The following is a 16,824-nucleotide window of genomic DNA, read 5'->3' on the forward strand; positions in this document are numbered from 1 at the left end:
TGCCAGTTTGTCATCGTCTATTCTTTTGATCCAGTTTCACCATGTCCTAGAATATATCTTTCAGGAGATATGTGACTGAGGTCTTCAATGCAACACCACTCAATATATCTTTCAGGAGATTATTAGTGGGGGATAAGCTATTAGAATGGCATAGCCTAGTGGGTAGAATTGTGGATGTCAACCTTATTGGAGGGAGAGATGTTTTCATTTGGTCCCTTCATAAAAATGGGTCGTTTTCGGTGCATTCTATGTGTAAACATCTCATCAGCACTGGACTAGAGTCACATAGGAAATCTAGCAAATGAGATTACCACTAAAGATTAAGATCTTCATATGGTACTTAAAGAAAGGAATTATTTTAACAAAAGATAAAATCGGAATGAAGACAAATACTGTAGTTTTTGTAGTTCTGGTGAATCTATTTACCATCTCTTCTTCCAAATTTCTATGTAAATCACAGGGTTCTCGATCGATGGAATCACCTCTGCTTCTTCTCTCCTTCGTTCCCTGTGATTGATCGATCCATTCACTGACCGGCAGCTGTCCGGATGGCAGGTAACTTAGCAGCATTGAATAACTTCTGTTACGCTGAGAAAACTCTCTTGGCCTCTCCAAGCTGAAGTGGACATGACACTTGAAGACAGTGAAATCTCCAAACTTTTGCAGTTAGAAGCCACTGTTACTGTTACAGAGTCATCATTATTGAACCTATATGGCTGACATTGTTGTGTAATAATATTTGAAGTTACAACTCTGGTGACATTACAATCTTATTCTTTGGGAGATGCCATCAAAATTTGTAATGCGATGCGGTTTCTAAAGAAAACCAGCATGGAATCAGAGGACATTTGGCAGAACAATCAGTGGCAGATGTCGAGTTCTATCCCAGTCTTCAATGTGCCTAACTGAAAACTCAGGCTGGTGGAGGCAGGCGTGAATGGCATGACAACCCTGAAATGTTGCAGCTTGATAGAAACAGGATCATATACAGTTCTATGTTGACCAAGAACCAGTGCTTTTGATAATTGATACAACAGCTTAATGTCATTCAGTGAAAAGTCGACAATCATTTCCATAGATCAGATAAAAACACACCTTACAAGTCTTCAAACATTAATCAAACTATTCTCCATACAAGTTATCTTACAAAATCGGTAGCGTTGTCCAGGAAGAACATGATGACCTGAAATCCAGAAGCACAAGCAAATCTCTTTGGCATTGTGGAACCACAACTGGATAGTACTGTTGCCAGCTGCAACCTTCTCTAACTCTGATGCTCATGTAGCCCTTGCATCCGGACATTACACCAATAGTCCAAGACTCAAGTTTCCTTTTTGCAAAGTACATGAACTGCCCATATGAGAGAAAACCTGAAAAACATAGAAATGCAAAGCCTGTACTAACGACCATCTTCTGAGAAGGATTGAAATGGCAATTTTCCAAAAAGGTGCTGAAATGTCAAGCACTGGCTTCATTTGAAGGCTAGTGCTTGAAAAGATTGGAACCCTTTTACAGCTCGCCTTCAAAAAAGGTCTCTTAAATTACATAACAACGTAACAAGGGACATTCAAGGGGATATCTCTTGGTGTATGCTCTTCGCGAATGGTATAGTGCTAGTTGATGAAAGTCGAGCAGGAGTAAATAGGAAATTGGAGTTGTGGCGGGAGACCCCAGAGTAAAAAGGTTTTAGACTCACCAGAACTAAAACTAAATATATGAGATGTGACTTTAGCACTACTACACATGAGGAGAGAGATGTCAGTTTGGAAAGTCAAGTAGTGCCAGGAAGGATATATTTTGATATTTAGGATCAATGCTACAACGAGATGGGGATGTTGATGAGGTTGTTAGTCATAGAATCAAAGCGGGGTGGATGAAGTGGCGCCAAGCATCAGGAATTTTATATGACAAGAGGGTATCATTGAAGCTAAAAGATAAGTTTTATAGGACGGCGATTAGACCTGCAATGCTGTATGGTGCAGAACATGTCCAGCAGTTAAGTGTTGCGAAAATGCGTATGTTGCTTTGGATTTGTGGTCATACGAGAACGGATCGAATCCGGAATGAGGATATACGTGATAGGTTAGGGGTAGCACCAATTGAAGAAAAGCTTATCCAACACTGGCTGAGATGGTTTGGATATGTCCAACGAAGACCTCCGGAGGCACCAATGCGTAGTGGAACCTTAAGGCGTGACAGTAATGTGAAGAGAGGCAGAAGACAAAAATTGACATGGAAAGAGGCAATAAAAGGAGATTTGAAGGGATAGAATATATCCAAATATTTAACCCTGAATAAGAGTGCTTGAAAAATAGCTATTCATGTGACCGAATCCTGGTTTATGGTTCTCGGGACTTAAAAGGCTATGTTCTTATTGCTACTGCTGTAAATTACATAACGAACGATTCCTATTCAAGAAGTAAGCACAGGTTCATGTCTTATCCGGCGGAGAGCCTGAGGTGAAGTAAGCATGGGACCTCCGTCGTTTTGCCCGCGTTGGTTGCTGCTGCGAGGGGTGGTGGGGAGGGGCGTCGCTGGTCTGGCGAGGACTACGGTGGCGGCAGCGGTGGGCGAGCCACCTGAGGAGGAGGAGACGACGGACCAAGCCATCCGAACGGGGGCTGATTTGCAAAATATTCGGATCGCGATTAATATTGAGTCTATCTGCAAATAATCGGATCGCAATTATTGATCGCAATCCAAATTAGAGGCTATATGAAAAATATCTGGGGGCACTTTTGAAAAAAACCGGATCACGATTAATAATCGATCCAAACCGGAGGGCACTTTGCAAATATTCTGCGCCGGCGAGGTCGCGCCGCTGCCTCGCCCGCGCTCCCCTCCGTCAAGCACGCGCACAACCGCCACATCCGTCCCCGCGGGCGCCAGCGACGACGAGCAACCATGTCTCCTCCGGCTCCGTGAGGTGGCGCCCGCGCGCGCACGGCGGCGACGATGAGCAACCATGAGCAAAATAGAATGACTTTGGCAGCTGCTGTACCGTACCCGCCGGACCTGTGCAGGGCGCGGCCGTGGTGGACGAGGCTCAGCTCGGCGTCGCCGGCCAGGCACTCGCTCACGGAGCCGTGGCGGCGGCAGCGGGGAGGAGCGTGAACGGGAGGTGGCTGCCGCCGTCAGAGAATGCGGAGGCAGAAGCGGCGACGAGGAGGAGGAAGGCGAGCAGGGACTTGGCAGCAGCCATGGCGACGGCAGCCAGCAGCAAATCGTGTTTATGAAGCCTTTTCAAATGAAAATGAAAAAGAACACTATAATATGGTTGTTCGTCTCAAATACTTTTTTTTTTCAAAAAAACATTTTGTGAACTTGCAATCCAAGCTCAAATCCTTCTCAAACTGAAACTGTCAATTCTATATGGTGAGCTGAATTCCCTTTGATTCGCAAAAACACAGCTGTGAATTTGTTAAGCCGAATGGGCAACATGCTTTGATTATGATAGAAGGAAGAAACTGTACAACTAGTCGTCTACTTAACCTGGCACATTTGTACAGCTATCTTCATAAATAGATATTTGGATTTGTTTTACACATTTAAACCAAATGAGGAACTGGAATATAAGAGATATAGAAAAATGTACCCATTCGGAACACAAGAATTTCACAGAAACAGCATAATTGAAGTATATTTAATTGTGAATACCGGAGCAATCGAAAATTGTGCATATCATGTCTGTTATCTAATAATCCAATAATCTGCCACCAACAGGGAAGCTGAGATGCATTGCTATGTTCTGGGACATTAGTCATGACCATGACCATGAACTACAGAAAAATGTGCCTATGTTGAGTTTTGTCGGATTCTTCATGTACAGCTTATCCATCAACCTTCATCCATTTAAACACATCGTCTGTTTGATGACCTGTTTCTGAGGGGCCAATTCCACAGATCATACCTTTGTCGCACCCACAAAAGTGGCAATTTCCTCCAAGTGCTCCTGCTGCTCCATTGTGGAACAAGACTGTAGATGTTCCGATGACGAATGAAACCGTTAATCATTTGCAGTTGATTGTTGCCAAGTTTACTGAGTTTAGTTCTCATGTAATGTACCTGAACAGCAGATCTGATATCTCCTAAAAGGAAGCTAGTCAGTTCAAAATCCATCTTCAACCGATGTCTGTCACTCTGTTGTCCTATGAGCAAAAGACATCAAATTTACTAAAATGTATTAATAAAAGGAAAGAATAGGAAGAGCTCCTTCCAAAAAGAACAGAAAGAAAGAAGAACAGACAACATTAACACGCTTAAGTGGCATTTACTAAATATGCCCTGCTACCTTGTACGTCCTTATCTTCTCAGATCAAGCACCAGTACCAACCTTCAATTGAACAGGTATTAGTAATGTCAAACAGAGGAGATCACAAAATTTGACAAAAAGGTTGACTCTGTTTCCTACACAAATTAAACAAAAAACTACTTATCATAGTAGAATTAGTCATATAAAGACTTCGTTTAGTGAATTTCAGCTGTATATTATATTGTTCACGTAAATGCGCACTGCACTGCTACTCTGTATTCAGTTTGAGAATTTATCATCCACAAAACAGATTTTTGTTGTCTTCAGTTGGATGTTACAGTTATGATGCTCATGTAGCCCTTGGTTCCAGACATCACACCACTACTCCAAGTTTTCTATTTTTCAAAGTACAAGCACGGACTGCCCTTATGAGAAAGAAAAAAATTACAAAGCCTGTACTACTAGTTTCACATCCTGATTTTAAACTAGGAGAAGAGTCTGACTGATGTTCAGCTCACGTTACCCGGGAAGAATTGAAATTGTGGTTATCTTAGATGGCATTTACTTTGTCTCTGGAAGAGGATTGGAATGAAAACTTTCATCTCTGAAAATATTCCAACTCAAGAAGATAAGGGAACAGTATCACTAGATCATTTAAAATTGCAGAAGAGCACAGCACATCGCAAGAACATAAAGAGGAGCAAGGAGAGTATTATTCAAGACCGCGCAGAGTGGTTTGTAATCTCAAGAGGAATGAGCGACGCCAAGACGTGCGGCACAGGCCGCCATGCCCGGCGGACAGCCCGAGCTCAAGCAAGCACGCAGCTGCTCGCTGGGATGGGGTGCGCCATCGGCCATCGCTTGCTTCCTGCGGGAGTCAGATGAGTGGAGCTGGTCGATGCTGCGAAGGGTGGGTGGGGACAGGCGTCGCGGGTCCGGCGGGGACTACGGCGGCGGCGCCGGGCCGGAGGAGATGAAGGACCCGGCCATCCAAACCCGGGGGTGAATTTGTAAATATTCGGATCGCGATTAATAATTGCGTTCCAAATCAGGGGGCTATCTGCAGATACCCGGGGGCATTTCGCAAACAAATCGGATCGCGACTATTAATCGCGATCTAAACTAGGAGCTATATAAAACTATCAGGGGGGCTTCCGCAAAAAATCGGATCGATCCAAAGCGGGGGGCATTTTGCAAACCTATTCTGCGCCGGCGAGGTCTCGCCGCCGCCGGCCCCGCCGGTTCCCCCTTCGCGTCCTCCGCTTCTTCCTCCGCCCACGCGAGCGCCCACCGTCGAGCACACGCGCCCGGCTGCTTCCTCCGGCCCCGCGGGAGCTAGCGACGATGAGCAGTCATGCCCCCTCCTGCTCCGCGAGGAAGGCCGACGGCGCCCCCGCGCGCGCGCCGCGGCGTCGAGCGGCCGCCACCCAATCTCCGTTGCTCGGCTGCGCTCCTCATTGGACATCGAAACCAAACGAACAGAAATCCAATCTTTTATGCCCAATCTTCCTGCTCAATTCCTCAACTGCCAGCAAAATCCTCCAATTTCAGAAGACCGGCTCAAGTAAAGATGCAATCTTTTCTTCCATTCCTGCACGGATGTAGCTTCAGCCAAGGCGGCCGTGGTGCCCGAGGCCCAGCTCGTCGTCGCCGGCGAGGCACTCGCCCAGGACCCCCCGCGGCACCCAGCGGCAGCGGGTTCTGCGCGCGGGGAGGAGCGTGAACAGGATGTGGGTGCCGCCGTCGGGCAGGGCGGCGGGTGCGCGGTGGTGTCCGACGAAATGCTGATGGCGAACTGGGGTGCACAGTACAGGCAGCAGCAAAGCGTGCTTGTGAGTCCTCAGAGTTGAGACCTTTGCACACAACTCTGAGGATCCTGTTCATGTCCAAATTCCAAACTTCAAAATTGTTGAAAATGACTTTGATACTAAACTTTAACAGTGTCACATCGGATGTTCGGATGTTAATTAGGAGAACTAAATATGAGCTAATTATAAAACTAATTGCAGAACCCTGTGCTAATTCGCGAGATGAATCTATTAAACCTAATTAATCCATCATTAGCAATGGTTACCGTAGCACCACATTGTCAAATCATGAACTAATTAAGCTTAATAGATTCGTCTCGCGAATTACACTCCATTTGTGTAATTAGTTTTGTAATTAATCTATATTTAATACTCCTAATTAGCATCCAAACATCCGATGTGACGGGTGTTAAACTTTAACACCCAGGAGCTAAACAGGCCTAAAGTTAGAGAACTCGCACTATACCATTCCTACCTCAACTATTTGAAGCACATATACGATTGAAAGTCACTATATCGCTAGAAATTCTGAATGCAGAACCACAATATGTTGGTCAAAGTTGACGGCTATTCTACTACAGTGACAGTGAAATCAGGCGACGATTCTGATAACCATCTTTACAACGAAATCAAACATGGCCTGTCATAAGCTGAAGCTCAACGATAATCCGGCTAGCTGGCTGTACTCTTCTTCTTTATTAATAAAATAGGCACAATTTTATTTAGAAAAAGCTCAACGCTAAATAACCGCGTGTCTTCAAAGCCCAACAAATTGAAGCCTGGCCCATCACGAGTCCAACAGGAGCTCGTGACTGACAGTGCCTCATTAGGATGTCAAAATTTAGCAGGAAGGTTAATGAAGTTCAATTCATAGTAGCAATTGAGAACTACCACTAACTCGGGTTCTATTAGTAGTATACATGTAATTCCTCTATTCTGGAATACAATTATTTTAGGATGAGATATGTCAAATTTTAGTAGGAAATAAAGTCTTATCTCAATTAATGGAAAGCAATTAAGGACTACCACTAAATCACACCACTATATATATGCCTTGACCCTTACAATGCTGAATATTCCTTGCAGGTCGATCAGAACAGATCTCAGGCTTAGATAAAATTAAAAAAAAAATGGCTGCAGCGATCTTGCGCAAGATCCTTGTCGCTGCCACTCTTGTTTCTCTGCTCTTCTTCATGGGTATGCATTGTTTCTTAACTATATTCGTTGAAAATGTCATTTAGAGTTTATTTTTTAAAAATAATGGAGTTAACAGGACGATCTTGTGAGCGCTCATGCAGTTGCAGTTGCAGTCGCAGGAGCAGAAGCGGTTCCATCGGACCTCACTCCTCCATTCGAGTCAGACTACTTCATATGCCAGACGCTCCGGAGCAACCTCGTGAAGCCCAACTGCCCCACCTGGTGCCATAGCATGGGCTTCCAGACAGGCCATGTCCACACCGGCGACTGCTGCTGCACCAACGGACGGTGATGGATGAGATGAACTCCATCCCATTCTCATCCTAGCTAGCTAGAGTGCCGGGGAAAAATGAACAGACATTCTCATAATGAGAGCATGGTGCAATAATTTTGTTCGAAATAAGAAATCCTATAATTGATAAGATAAGAAGAACACAAAAGGCTATCAATGTAAGAAAAAAGATCTATGTGATCGTGTTTAAACCAAAAAAAAAAAAACTCAAACCCTATACTACAAGGACAATGAGAGGCCAACTTTTTTCTTTTGAAAGCAATGAGAGGTCAACCTCAACACCATAAGAAGATCATATACTTTACTTGCAAACCACATGAGTAGAACACGATGAAATCTTTAGAGACTCCTCCCATGCATGTCCCTTTGGTCCTCTTCTTGGATCAAGAAAATCCATGGCAAACATCCCCAGCCACCCAAGCAAAAAGCTCACTCGACCCAACCCTCCCCTCCCTCCAACCGGTGGCGAGCGAGGAAGACACACGCAGGGCCACACGTGCGGCCGCCGCATCCTCGGGAGGGAGGGAGGGAGGGAGGCGATAAGCCCCGGCGCATCGCGGCCGTCCGTTTCGAATTCACGCTTCCCAACGGTCGCGCCACCCGCTCCGCCGCCCACCCACCCGCGCGCCACTGACCTCTCGGCCTCCCGCCGCCCGGGCCCACGCGTCGGTGGCGGCGGCCGGCGGAGCTATTTAGCTCCGGGAGCCTAGGCTTCGTGGGGGACCCATCCTGACGCGAACCCTAGTGCGGGACACGTCACGCGCCGGCGGGGGGGCAGGGCAGGGCAGCATGGGCAGGAGCCATAAGAAGGGCAAGCGCGGCGCCGCCGCCGACGCCGAGACCATGGCTTCCGCGGAGGAGGAGCAGCAGCAGGATCTGCTGCCGGTTCCCGCGGAGGCGGCGGCGGCGGCCAACGGGGACGAGGCTCCGGCCGGGGAGTCGGCAGCGGCGGGGCGGGACTCGTCGCCGGAGCGGGACGGCGGGGAGGCGGAGCGGCTGCAGCACCTCAACCGAATGCTCGCCGTCAGGGCCAAGGAGGAGCATAGGCGGGCGGCGGCGCTCGAGGCGCAGCTCGGTGAGGTCTCCGAGGACGCCGACGCGCTCGCCGCAGCGGAGCGCGGGGTGCTCCTGGCGGCGCTGGCGGCCCCGCTCCGCACCGCGGAGGAGGAGCGCGCGGCGCTTGGGGCGCGCCTCGCGGCGGCGCGGGAGGCGCTCGGGCGCGCGGAGGAGGAGGCGGCGCGCGAGGCGGCGGCGGGGGCCGAGGCCGCCGCGCGGCTCGAGGCTGCCGCCGCCGAGAACCGGTCGCTCTCGGAGCGGATTGACGCCAAGGGTGCCGAGGCGGCGGCGGCGGCCGAGAAAGTCGCCGGATTGGAGGCTTTGGTCGCCGGATTGGAGGCGAAGAGCTCGGAGCTGCGAGCGGAGATGGCCGAATTGGAGAAGCAATTGGAGGTGGCGAGGGCGGCGGCGAGTGCCGTCCAGTCTCAGAAGGCGGAGGTGGAATCAAGCTTCAACGAGTTGAAGAGGGACGCAGAGAGGGAAAAGCAGGAGATGGAGGGGAAGCTTCAGGAGAAGCTGAAGGAATTGGAGACCCTGCAATCGCAAAAGGTGGAGTTGGAGGCAAAGGTCAGTTCTTTGGAGGCTGAGCTCTTGGCGGCTGCTGCTAGGAAAGGTGAATTGGAGGTGGAGGTGGAGGAAATGGAGATAGAGAAGGCCACTGCAAACAAGGAGGTGGAGATGCTCCGAGCCAAGGTTGTGGAGGTGGATAAGAAGCACAGCGCTGTGGTCACTGAAGTGTCTAGGCTCCAGAGTGAGATTGACACAGTGGAGAAGGCGAATAAGGCTGCTGCTGCGGAACATGATGCTGAGAGGAAAAGGATGGAGGCTGAATTGGAGGCACTGAAAGGGAAGGTTGACCAGATTCAGGCTGAGAAGGATGCTTCGTTGAGCATGGTTCATGATAAAGATGCTAAGGTGGGGAACTTGAGGGATGAATTGGAGAAACTCCACGGTTCCATGGCTGATCTCCGTGCCCTCTGCGATGATCTTGAGGGGAAGAATTCCTTCCTGGAAGGTGAGAGGGATTTAGTTCTGAAAGCACTTGAGCAGCAGAAAGCTGAAGCAGAGAAACTTAGGTTGACTATTGGGGAGCTTGAGGTCTGTAATGGCAAGAAGGATCTTGAGATTGGGACACTGAAGGAAGAAGTTGAGGGCAAGGAGTTCCAAACTGATGACTTGAACCGAAAGCTTGAGGAGCTGCAGCTTGCAGTTGCTGAGGCAGAGCACAGTGGGAAGAATGAGGTCTGGACATGGCTGTGCCCAGCTACCTCGACAGTGATAGCAGCTGCTTCCTTTATCTACGCCGCCCGTAGTCGGTGAACAGCTAGCTCTTTTACTCGCTTTTTGTTCACTTGCTCGAGTATGTATTACTCGGAATAACCATACTCGCTTTTTGTTCACTTGCTCTGAGTATGTATTACTCGGAATAATCAGACTTCCTACTTATGATACTTGGTATATGATGACACTGCTCCTTACTATGAAATAAATTTATTTATGGACAATTTTGTTTGCATCTGTTGCTCATTGGTCAATTTTGGCACTTGGGTTAGAGCATCTTGGATGGATACAAGAATTTGTCATTGGGGGCTTATGATAAGAGTCAAGAATCTGATGTCATATTGTTAGTAGTTCTTAAACGATTTATCAGGATAGTTAGAAGAAGACACTAATTCTGTAACATGCATTGTAGGCTTAGCGTCAAGCCTGCTGGCTGTTGCATTGGTCCTTGTTGGTTTGGTCAAACTGTGGTTTCTGTCCTGTCCCACACTAAACAGACAAAGTTAGAACTTTTTTTAGCCAGATAGAGGCCTTTTTCAAACCATGCAAGAACAATAAAGCCTTAGTCCCAAGCAAAGGTTTGAGGCTAGAGATAAAATCCAACATAAGCCACATGAAAAAAATACAATAATAATATAAAAACTAGCAATGCATTACTGGTACTAATTGTAGAACACTTGTGTTTTCTTAAAATACAACAATTTTTATTTTTCACACTGCTTTTGCATAGGGTTAAGCTCTAGTTAGTAAATGTTTCAGCCCGCCAATAGTTTTAGCACAATCCAAGTCACTCAGTTTTTCATGAGTTTTCTGGTTTTTGTCCTTGTCAGGCTGCTGTAGTACAACTGTTAATATGATATGATATTTGACTGCCTTCATACCATCGTATCAGTATCTACAAGACTACAACTGTTAATATGATATTTGATATCTGGAACTGCTGCTACCGTGAATTTCGGATGCATTGCACAGATTAGAACTGTCAGTATCTTATCTTGAAGTTAGCTTGCTCTGTTTTTTATTTGTCATCTGATCATTGGAAAGACAATAACCGTACTGCATCTGTGAAGTCAAAGGCACGAGTAAAGAAATGCTATGCATGTACACCATTTCCTGAAATTTTGTGTAACCTTTTATTCAGCTATAGACAATAATCTGATAGTTTTTCTCAGATTTTATATACAAACCTCAGATTTTGTAAATAAAGAAGACATCTTCTTAGAAAATAGAATTAAGCCATATACATGTTACTGGGCTAACAAAAACCCTACTTCCTGGCTTCAGTACCTTGTCAAAATTTTCAGTCATTTTGTTTGATCGTCCTCGTACGGCAGAACAACTCAATCCTGTCGCAGGCTTCCAGTATTAAACTAACAGGCGCTCCAAAAAATATCCTAACCCAGTTCTTCAACCCAATGACAGATCCTGAAAAATAAGAAAGAAAAAGAGATATACTCTGTCATTTCAGATCAATTTAATGTAGATTGAGCATGCCAGCATGAAGAAACTTGTAGAATATCAAGCTAACCAATTACAAATGTTCAGCTTTAAGTACCCAGACCATAGCACTTTGACATAGGTTAGATAAACAATATTACAACAAATTTAGTGAATTATACCAGGCAGAACCAGGACACATTCTTCTTTGATCAATTCACGAGCAAAATCCATGTCATCAGCAACACCGTGTAAAATTGAAGTGTTGATTTCAACCTGCAGGATTTTGTGAACAACAATACTGTATATTAGGAAGTAGCAAACTACTGAATACTGAATCTGGTGTATCTCTGACTCTGACTAACCATCATAAACATTGAGCCCTCAGGCTTTGAGTAGCACTGCAGGGCTTCAATCTGGTTCACTCTTCTGTACAGAGTGTCAGCTGCAGACTCAAGCAGGTGAACAACATTCTGATGGAACTCATGGTGTTCATTTGAAAGAATCTCAGGAACTGCTGCCTATTTGTCAACAAATTTCACCTGAATTAGTATGTATGTATTCACTGATTTACATGTTGAGTCATTTTTATGAATTGTTTCCTGACCTGAACTATGGAGGCAGGGCCAGAAGTCACATTCAGCAGCATCTCGGTTGCTGTTCTGACCTTTGGAAGATCAAAATTATAAATCTACATATGAATGCACATATGGAGAAATTTGAAAACATGGTAAGAGTCAAGTGCCTTACATGCTTGAGTGCACCATTAGGGTCACAGAATGCCAACCAACCAAGACGCCATCCTGGAAGCATGAATCTCTTTGACAGAGCTCCAATGCTGATAACAGGGGCAATGTGTGCGAAGGAGGCCATTGGGACAAATTTGCTGCCACCAAAGACCATATGTGCATATACCTCATCTGCTATGACTGGGATCCCCAAGTCTCTTGCAGTTTCAGTAATCTGCAGAATTCAGTGATATGATGTCAATTGTACAGTTTGGAAGCATGGACATGAAGATCATATGAACCTGCAAGGGGTACATTTGTTCCTGGTATATCATAGCAAGTAGATTCTTTTTTCATATGTTCTTAAGTGAAAAGGTTTTTCTTTATCAGATAAGTGAAATGGATTACTCATGATGAAACTGCCAATGAACATTGCAGTTAAATGATTACCTGGAGAAGGTGGTGTGCAGAGTACACGGCGCCGCAAGGATTGTTCGGGTTGATGACGACAATGGCTGCCGTGGAGCCGTCAGCCAGTGCGCGCACCATGGCGAGGTCGGCCTCCCACCCACGCCGCGGCAGCAGGTCGTAGAACCGAGGCTTGGCACCTGCGATCTCGCAGGCGGCCTCATACGGCGCGAAGCCTGGCCGCGGCAGGAGGATGTTGGCCCCGGGAGCCCCGCCGAGCACCGTGGCGATCGCGGTGATGGCGCCCGTGCCCCCCACCGTCATGAACACGTCGGAGTCGCGGGTGCGGTGGTGCGCACCGGCGGACAGGTGCTCAGCCACCGCGCTGTTGTTGGTTCAGCAGGCACACATTTTAACTTCAAGCACTATCAGAGATGGCGGGCACCAAGCTGCTTGGTGCTGTTGCCAAGAACAAAAATCCTTCAAACCATGCATATGCATAATTTAACATCATTTCTCTCCTTCAAAGCGTGTAAAATTTGTGGTAATTGTACGAAATCTACATCACCTTTGCAAAATTGATGTTCAGTTATCTGCGCATTTTGCATCCTAAAAATTGGCTGTATGGGCATGAATATGACTCTGAATCTGAAAGGGAGCTACAGGAAACAAAACAGTGCTCAGAAAAGCCTGTGGTCATTTCACAGGCACGTGTTGCCTCATTTGTAAAAAACGTGGCTGCAAAGCTGCCACTGCACGACTGGCTTACAATCTGCTGGCACTGGACTCAGGCGAACTGTGTTCGGTGGACACTCTGGACACCGTTTCTCGTGAGAAAAGGATGCTGAGAGTGTCCACGTGGCGCCGAGCCTGGATGCCACGTGGGCAAGACCGGTTCATCAAATGGGAAAAAAACTCGTGTGATGGAGGAGAGTGTGTACTGGAGCCATGCTGCTGTGTCTCAGATGGCGCCAAATTTTGCTTTCTTTAGCTTTCGTGGTCCTCAATTGTCCTTTGGCGAGTTGTCATATAGCCGCCTTATCATTGTCTTTGTTACAGTAGGATTATTGCGTAGTACTGGAGCATTGCTTTGTCAGTTTATACCACTTCATCAGATAAGAGCAAACCAGCTCGTTCGGCTGGCTACTGCTGCTCGGCTCTCTGCCGCAGCAGCTGCAGCACGCAACAGCTCTCTGCCGCAGCAGCCAGCCAGCCGAACGAGCGCATCATCATCACGGTGTACGAAGGATATGATGGAGCCATATGTGATGTGAGCGTGTGTAGGTTCGTTGAAAGTTTCAGTTAAACCGATGGTTTTGTCAGATGCATGGTTTTAACCTCTCGTTTTTATTCTCACTTATTGCCTCTATCTCAATTGTACATCATAGGTAATCATTACATTACTGCTAGTGACGCAATCACCCTTCCAAATTATGGGTCGTTTTAGATTTTTTATAGTGTATATCTAGATGCATAATAATATCTATGAATCTAGAAAAGTTAAAACGACCTATAATTTAGAACGGATGGAGTATATTCTAAGACTGAACCAGCTCCGTGTTGACTTTTCCTTGCAGGAGAGAATGGCCTATATATGTATCTATCTACTATCTAGGGTCACTTTATGAAGCCTGCTAGCCTATGTTATACTGCATAAGACGTTATCTATTCATGAATCATGATAACTACCAATTTTAATTCGCCATGCAAGTTTTTTGTTCACTTGCCATATTACCAATTCTATTAAAAAAAACATCCAAATATCATGATTTTATACTTCTTGGACCAGTGAGCTAGCCTTATCATCAATTCAGCAATTTTCTTCACATGAACCCAGCTTCTTGTTGACTTTTTTTACAAAAGAGAGTGACCTAATATATATAAGTATCTATATATACCTAGGTTCACTTTTATAAAAAGCCTGCTAATAACTTATGTTATAACTATATAAGAATTTATCTACTCATGATCTCTTTTGAAATGATTTATCTACTCATGATAAAAAAATATCATTATTAATTCATCATGCCAGTGTTTGGTCACGTGCTGCATTATTGTATTCCAATTCTGTTCATAAAAAAAAGAATCCAAATATTTCTTGGACTAGTGAACCTTATCACCAGTAGTTCAGCAATTTCTTCACACCCCAACATCAAAACCAAAAGAAAAATTTAAACAATGCATGCAGATTGAATGCTCGATCGATTACTCGAAGCACGAACAGCTAGCACAGCGAGGCGCACGTGTACTCACCGGCGGGCGGCGGGGAAGCCGTAGGACGGCGCGTAGCAGTCGAATGCCCGGGACCTGGCGGCGCCGGCGACGGCCTCGGCGGCGAACTCGCCGCCGCGGCGGAAGCACTCGTGCGACGACGCGTCGCCGACGCCGAGCGAGATGAGGCTCCTGCCCTCGCCGGCGCTCGCCAGCAGCTCGCCCACCACGCCCCTGATGGACGCCTTGTGCTCCGCCAGCGCCGGGTGGCACCTCACCGCCGCCGCCGCCGCCGCCGCCTTGCCAACGCCAACGCCGCCGTTGGCGACGGCCTTGCAGGTCTTCTCCTCCGCCCGTGCTGCCGCCTGACGACGAACGAACAAGAAGGTAACATGCCGGTGCTGTTCACTGCTACCCATGGTTGGTAAGTAAATGTGATTTCCATTTGCAGGTTGGTGCCGTACCTGAGCAGTGGGAGCCATGGGAGAGAGGAGAGAGAGGAGGGAGGAGGGAGGGGAGATGAGATCTTGGAAGGAAGAACAGGTGCGTCCAAGTCACGGATTTCTAGAGCTTGGCTGAAAGCTGAAGCTGAACAGTGTGGGGGCGCGCGTATTTGTAGCCGTTGTGTGGTGCAGAAACTCGCAACCTCAGCCTTTTGTCTGCTAGCTTCGTCAGACTTTTCACAGCAGCCAGGAGATGAGATCTGTGCTGTGTGCCAAGGTATGGATGGAAAGGCAAACAGGAGCACGCATGTCGTGTCAGCAGATAGAGCTCACAAAAACTTGCGGGACTGTGCAACTCCGGTTGTCGTCTTTTTCTACGTGCAACTATTGGGATGCTTGCGGTATAGTTTAGACAACTTCTTCTAGGAAAACATATTCAAACAAGTTTCATGAATTTTTTTTATAAAAGTTATCTGAAAAACTTCTTCGAACAAGTTTATATATGTTTTCTAGAAACATTTCCTACGTTAAAAATGTTTCTAGAGAATGATTTCGCTATAATTGGGCTTCATATGTCCAACAATAAACATGTCCATCCTCATCTTGATTTAGGTCAGTCTTAGGAGTTTCATGGATATTAAATTTCATACCACATCACGAGTATTGAATTTCATATCACATCGTGAAGAATTTCATCGGCATTAAATTTTACAAGAAGAGAGGAGTTCCCCGCAAGACGTTGCATGCGTTGGCAGATCCCAAGGCCCAACAACCACGAAACGCAAGTGGTCACGATCGATATCCATGCGTACAGGGGCAGAGTAGCAGGTACGTTTTGAACAATGTTTGTTGTTATTAGCCGTATCGGGATAGAATAAGTACGCTACAGAAATACAACATGCCTGTATTCATTCAAAAACTTTCTTTTCCTGGACGTATCTGCATGCAATCCTGAGGATTCCCTGCGCTTGCACTGCGCGGCTCACGCCATGCAATCCTGAGGATTCCTCGGGCCGCCTCCATATGCGTCGTATGTGATTAGAGAACCAAAGAACGGATTGATCTTATAGCGACGACACACCTAATTTGTCTATTTAGCGGATGTTGTTGATGACTACCATCAAAACTTGACAAAAGGATCTCAACGACTACTTTAGGCTGACGCGCCAACCGTTGGATTTTTTTAAGTCAAGATTCTCCTGCATTATTTCTAGAAAAGGAAACAAAGCAACATAGTTCATGTTACATGTTTTACATGTCTTGAAGCGTATTCGGGGCGCGCCCGCCTATTTCGACATTGAGATCAAGGTCATGTAACACCATACTACACACCTCGTGATGAAGCTTGTAGGATCATCAGAATTTTCAGCTCCTCTCTTGGTGATTGGCACCTCTGCATCCCCCCCATCCAATACCTCCAAACCTGACAGCTCCAGCGATGGGGTCCATGCTTATCATTCATAATATGTTAAATAATAATATGAAACCATATCCATGCTTATCATTCACAATATGAAACCATATCCATGCTTATCATTCATAATATGTTAAATATCAAGAGCTCCAAGGAGATCTTTATACCAACACATCAATATTTGAATTAGATATTCCATATCGTCCCAGCATAAACTCATTTATTACAATTTAAATTTTGTGCCAACCAGAACCATTATAAATGTACATGAACATTTTTTCTAATTACACCACAAAT

The 16,824-nt window shown here is 46.2% G+C and overlaps 3 protein-coding genes and 1 long non-coding RNA gene across 5 annotated transcripts; 2 read left to right on the forward strand and 2 right to left on the reverse strand.

Moving 5' to 3' along the window:
* The first annotated feature begins 1,715 nt into the window (after positions 1 to 1,715).
* LOC140220307 (uncharacterized) lies at positions 1,716 to 2,269 on the forward strand. The gene is given in 2 exon segments (XM_072290328.1): positions 1,716 to 1,782; positions 1,785 to 2,269. Coding segments are annotated over 2 exon segments (552 nt in total).
* A 1,363-nt stretch (positions 2,270 to 3,632) lies between these two features.
* On the reverse strand, positions 3,633 to 6,031 carry LOC117866841 (uncharacterized). Its single transcript, XR_004643013.2, has 2 exons — positions 4,066 to 6,031; positions 3,633 to 3,976 (listed from the first exon to the last, which is right to left on the reverse strand). It is a non-coding gene; the product is annotated as an uncharacterized lncRNA (long non-coding RNA).
* Positions 6,032 to 8,323: 2,292 nt separating this feature from the next.
* Positions 8,324 to 10,110, forward strand: LOC117833370 (uncharacterized). Its single transcript, XM_034712829.2, has one exon. The coding sequence runs from the start codon at positions 8,339 to 8,341 to the stop codon at positions 9,923 to 9,925; it is 1,587 nt and encodes a 528-aa protein (XP_034568720.1). The 5' UTR covers positions 8,324 to 8,338; the 3' UTR covers positions 9,926 to 10,110.
* Positions 10,111 to 10,995: 885 nt separating this feature from the next.
* On the reverse strand, positions 10,996 to 15,290 carry LOC117833371 (nicotianamine aminotransferase 1). Of its 2 annotated transcripts, XM_034712831.2 has the most exons (8): positions 15,135 to 15,290; positions 14,713 to 15,035; positions 12,502 to 12,844; positions 12,074 to 12,286; positions 11,931 to 11,990; positions 11,689 to 11,844; positions 11,506 to 11,599; positions 10,996 to 11,311 (listed from the first exon to the last, which is right to left on the reverse strand). In XM_034712831.2, exons 1-8 carry the CDS (start codon positions 15,150 to 15,152, stop codon positions 11,187 to 11,189), a joined length of 1,332 nt encoding a protein of 443 aa, XP_034568722.1. In that variant the 5' UTR covers positions 15,153 to 15,290; the 3' UTR covers positions 10,996 to 11,186. The 2 variants fall into 2 exon arrangements, with proteins under 2 accessions (XP_034568722.1, XP_034568721.1); XM_034712830.2 differs by having other exon boundaries at positions 14,713 to 15,260.
* Between the last annotated feature and the right edge of the window lie 1,534 nt (positions 15,291 to 16,824).

This window comes from Setaria viridis, chromosome 8 (genome assembly GCF_005286985.2).
Source record: "Setaria viridis chromosome 8, Setaria_viridis_v4.0, whole genome shotgun sequence".
NCBI classification, from domain to species: Eukaryota; Viridiplantae; Streptophyta; class Magnoliopsida; order Poales; family Poaceae; genus Setaria; species Setaria viridis.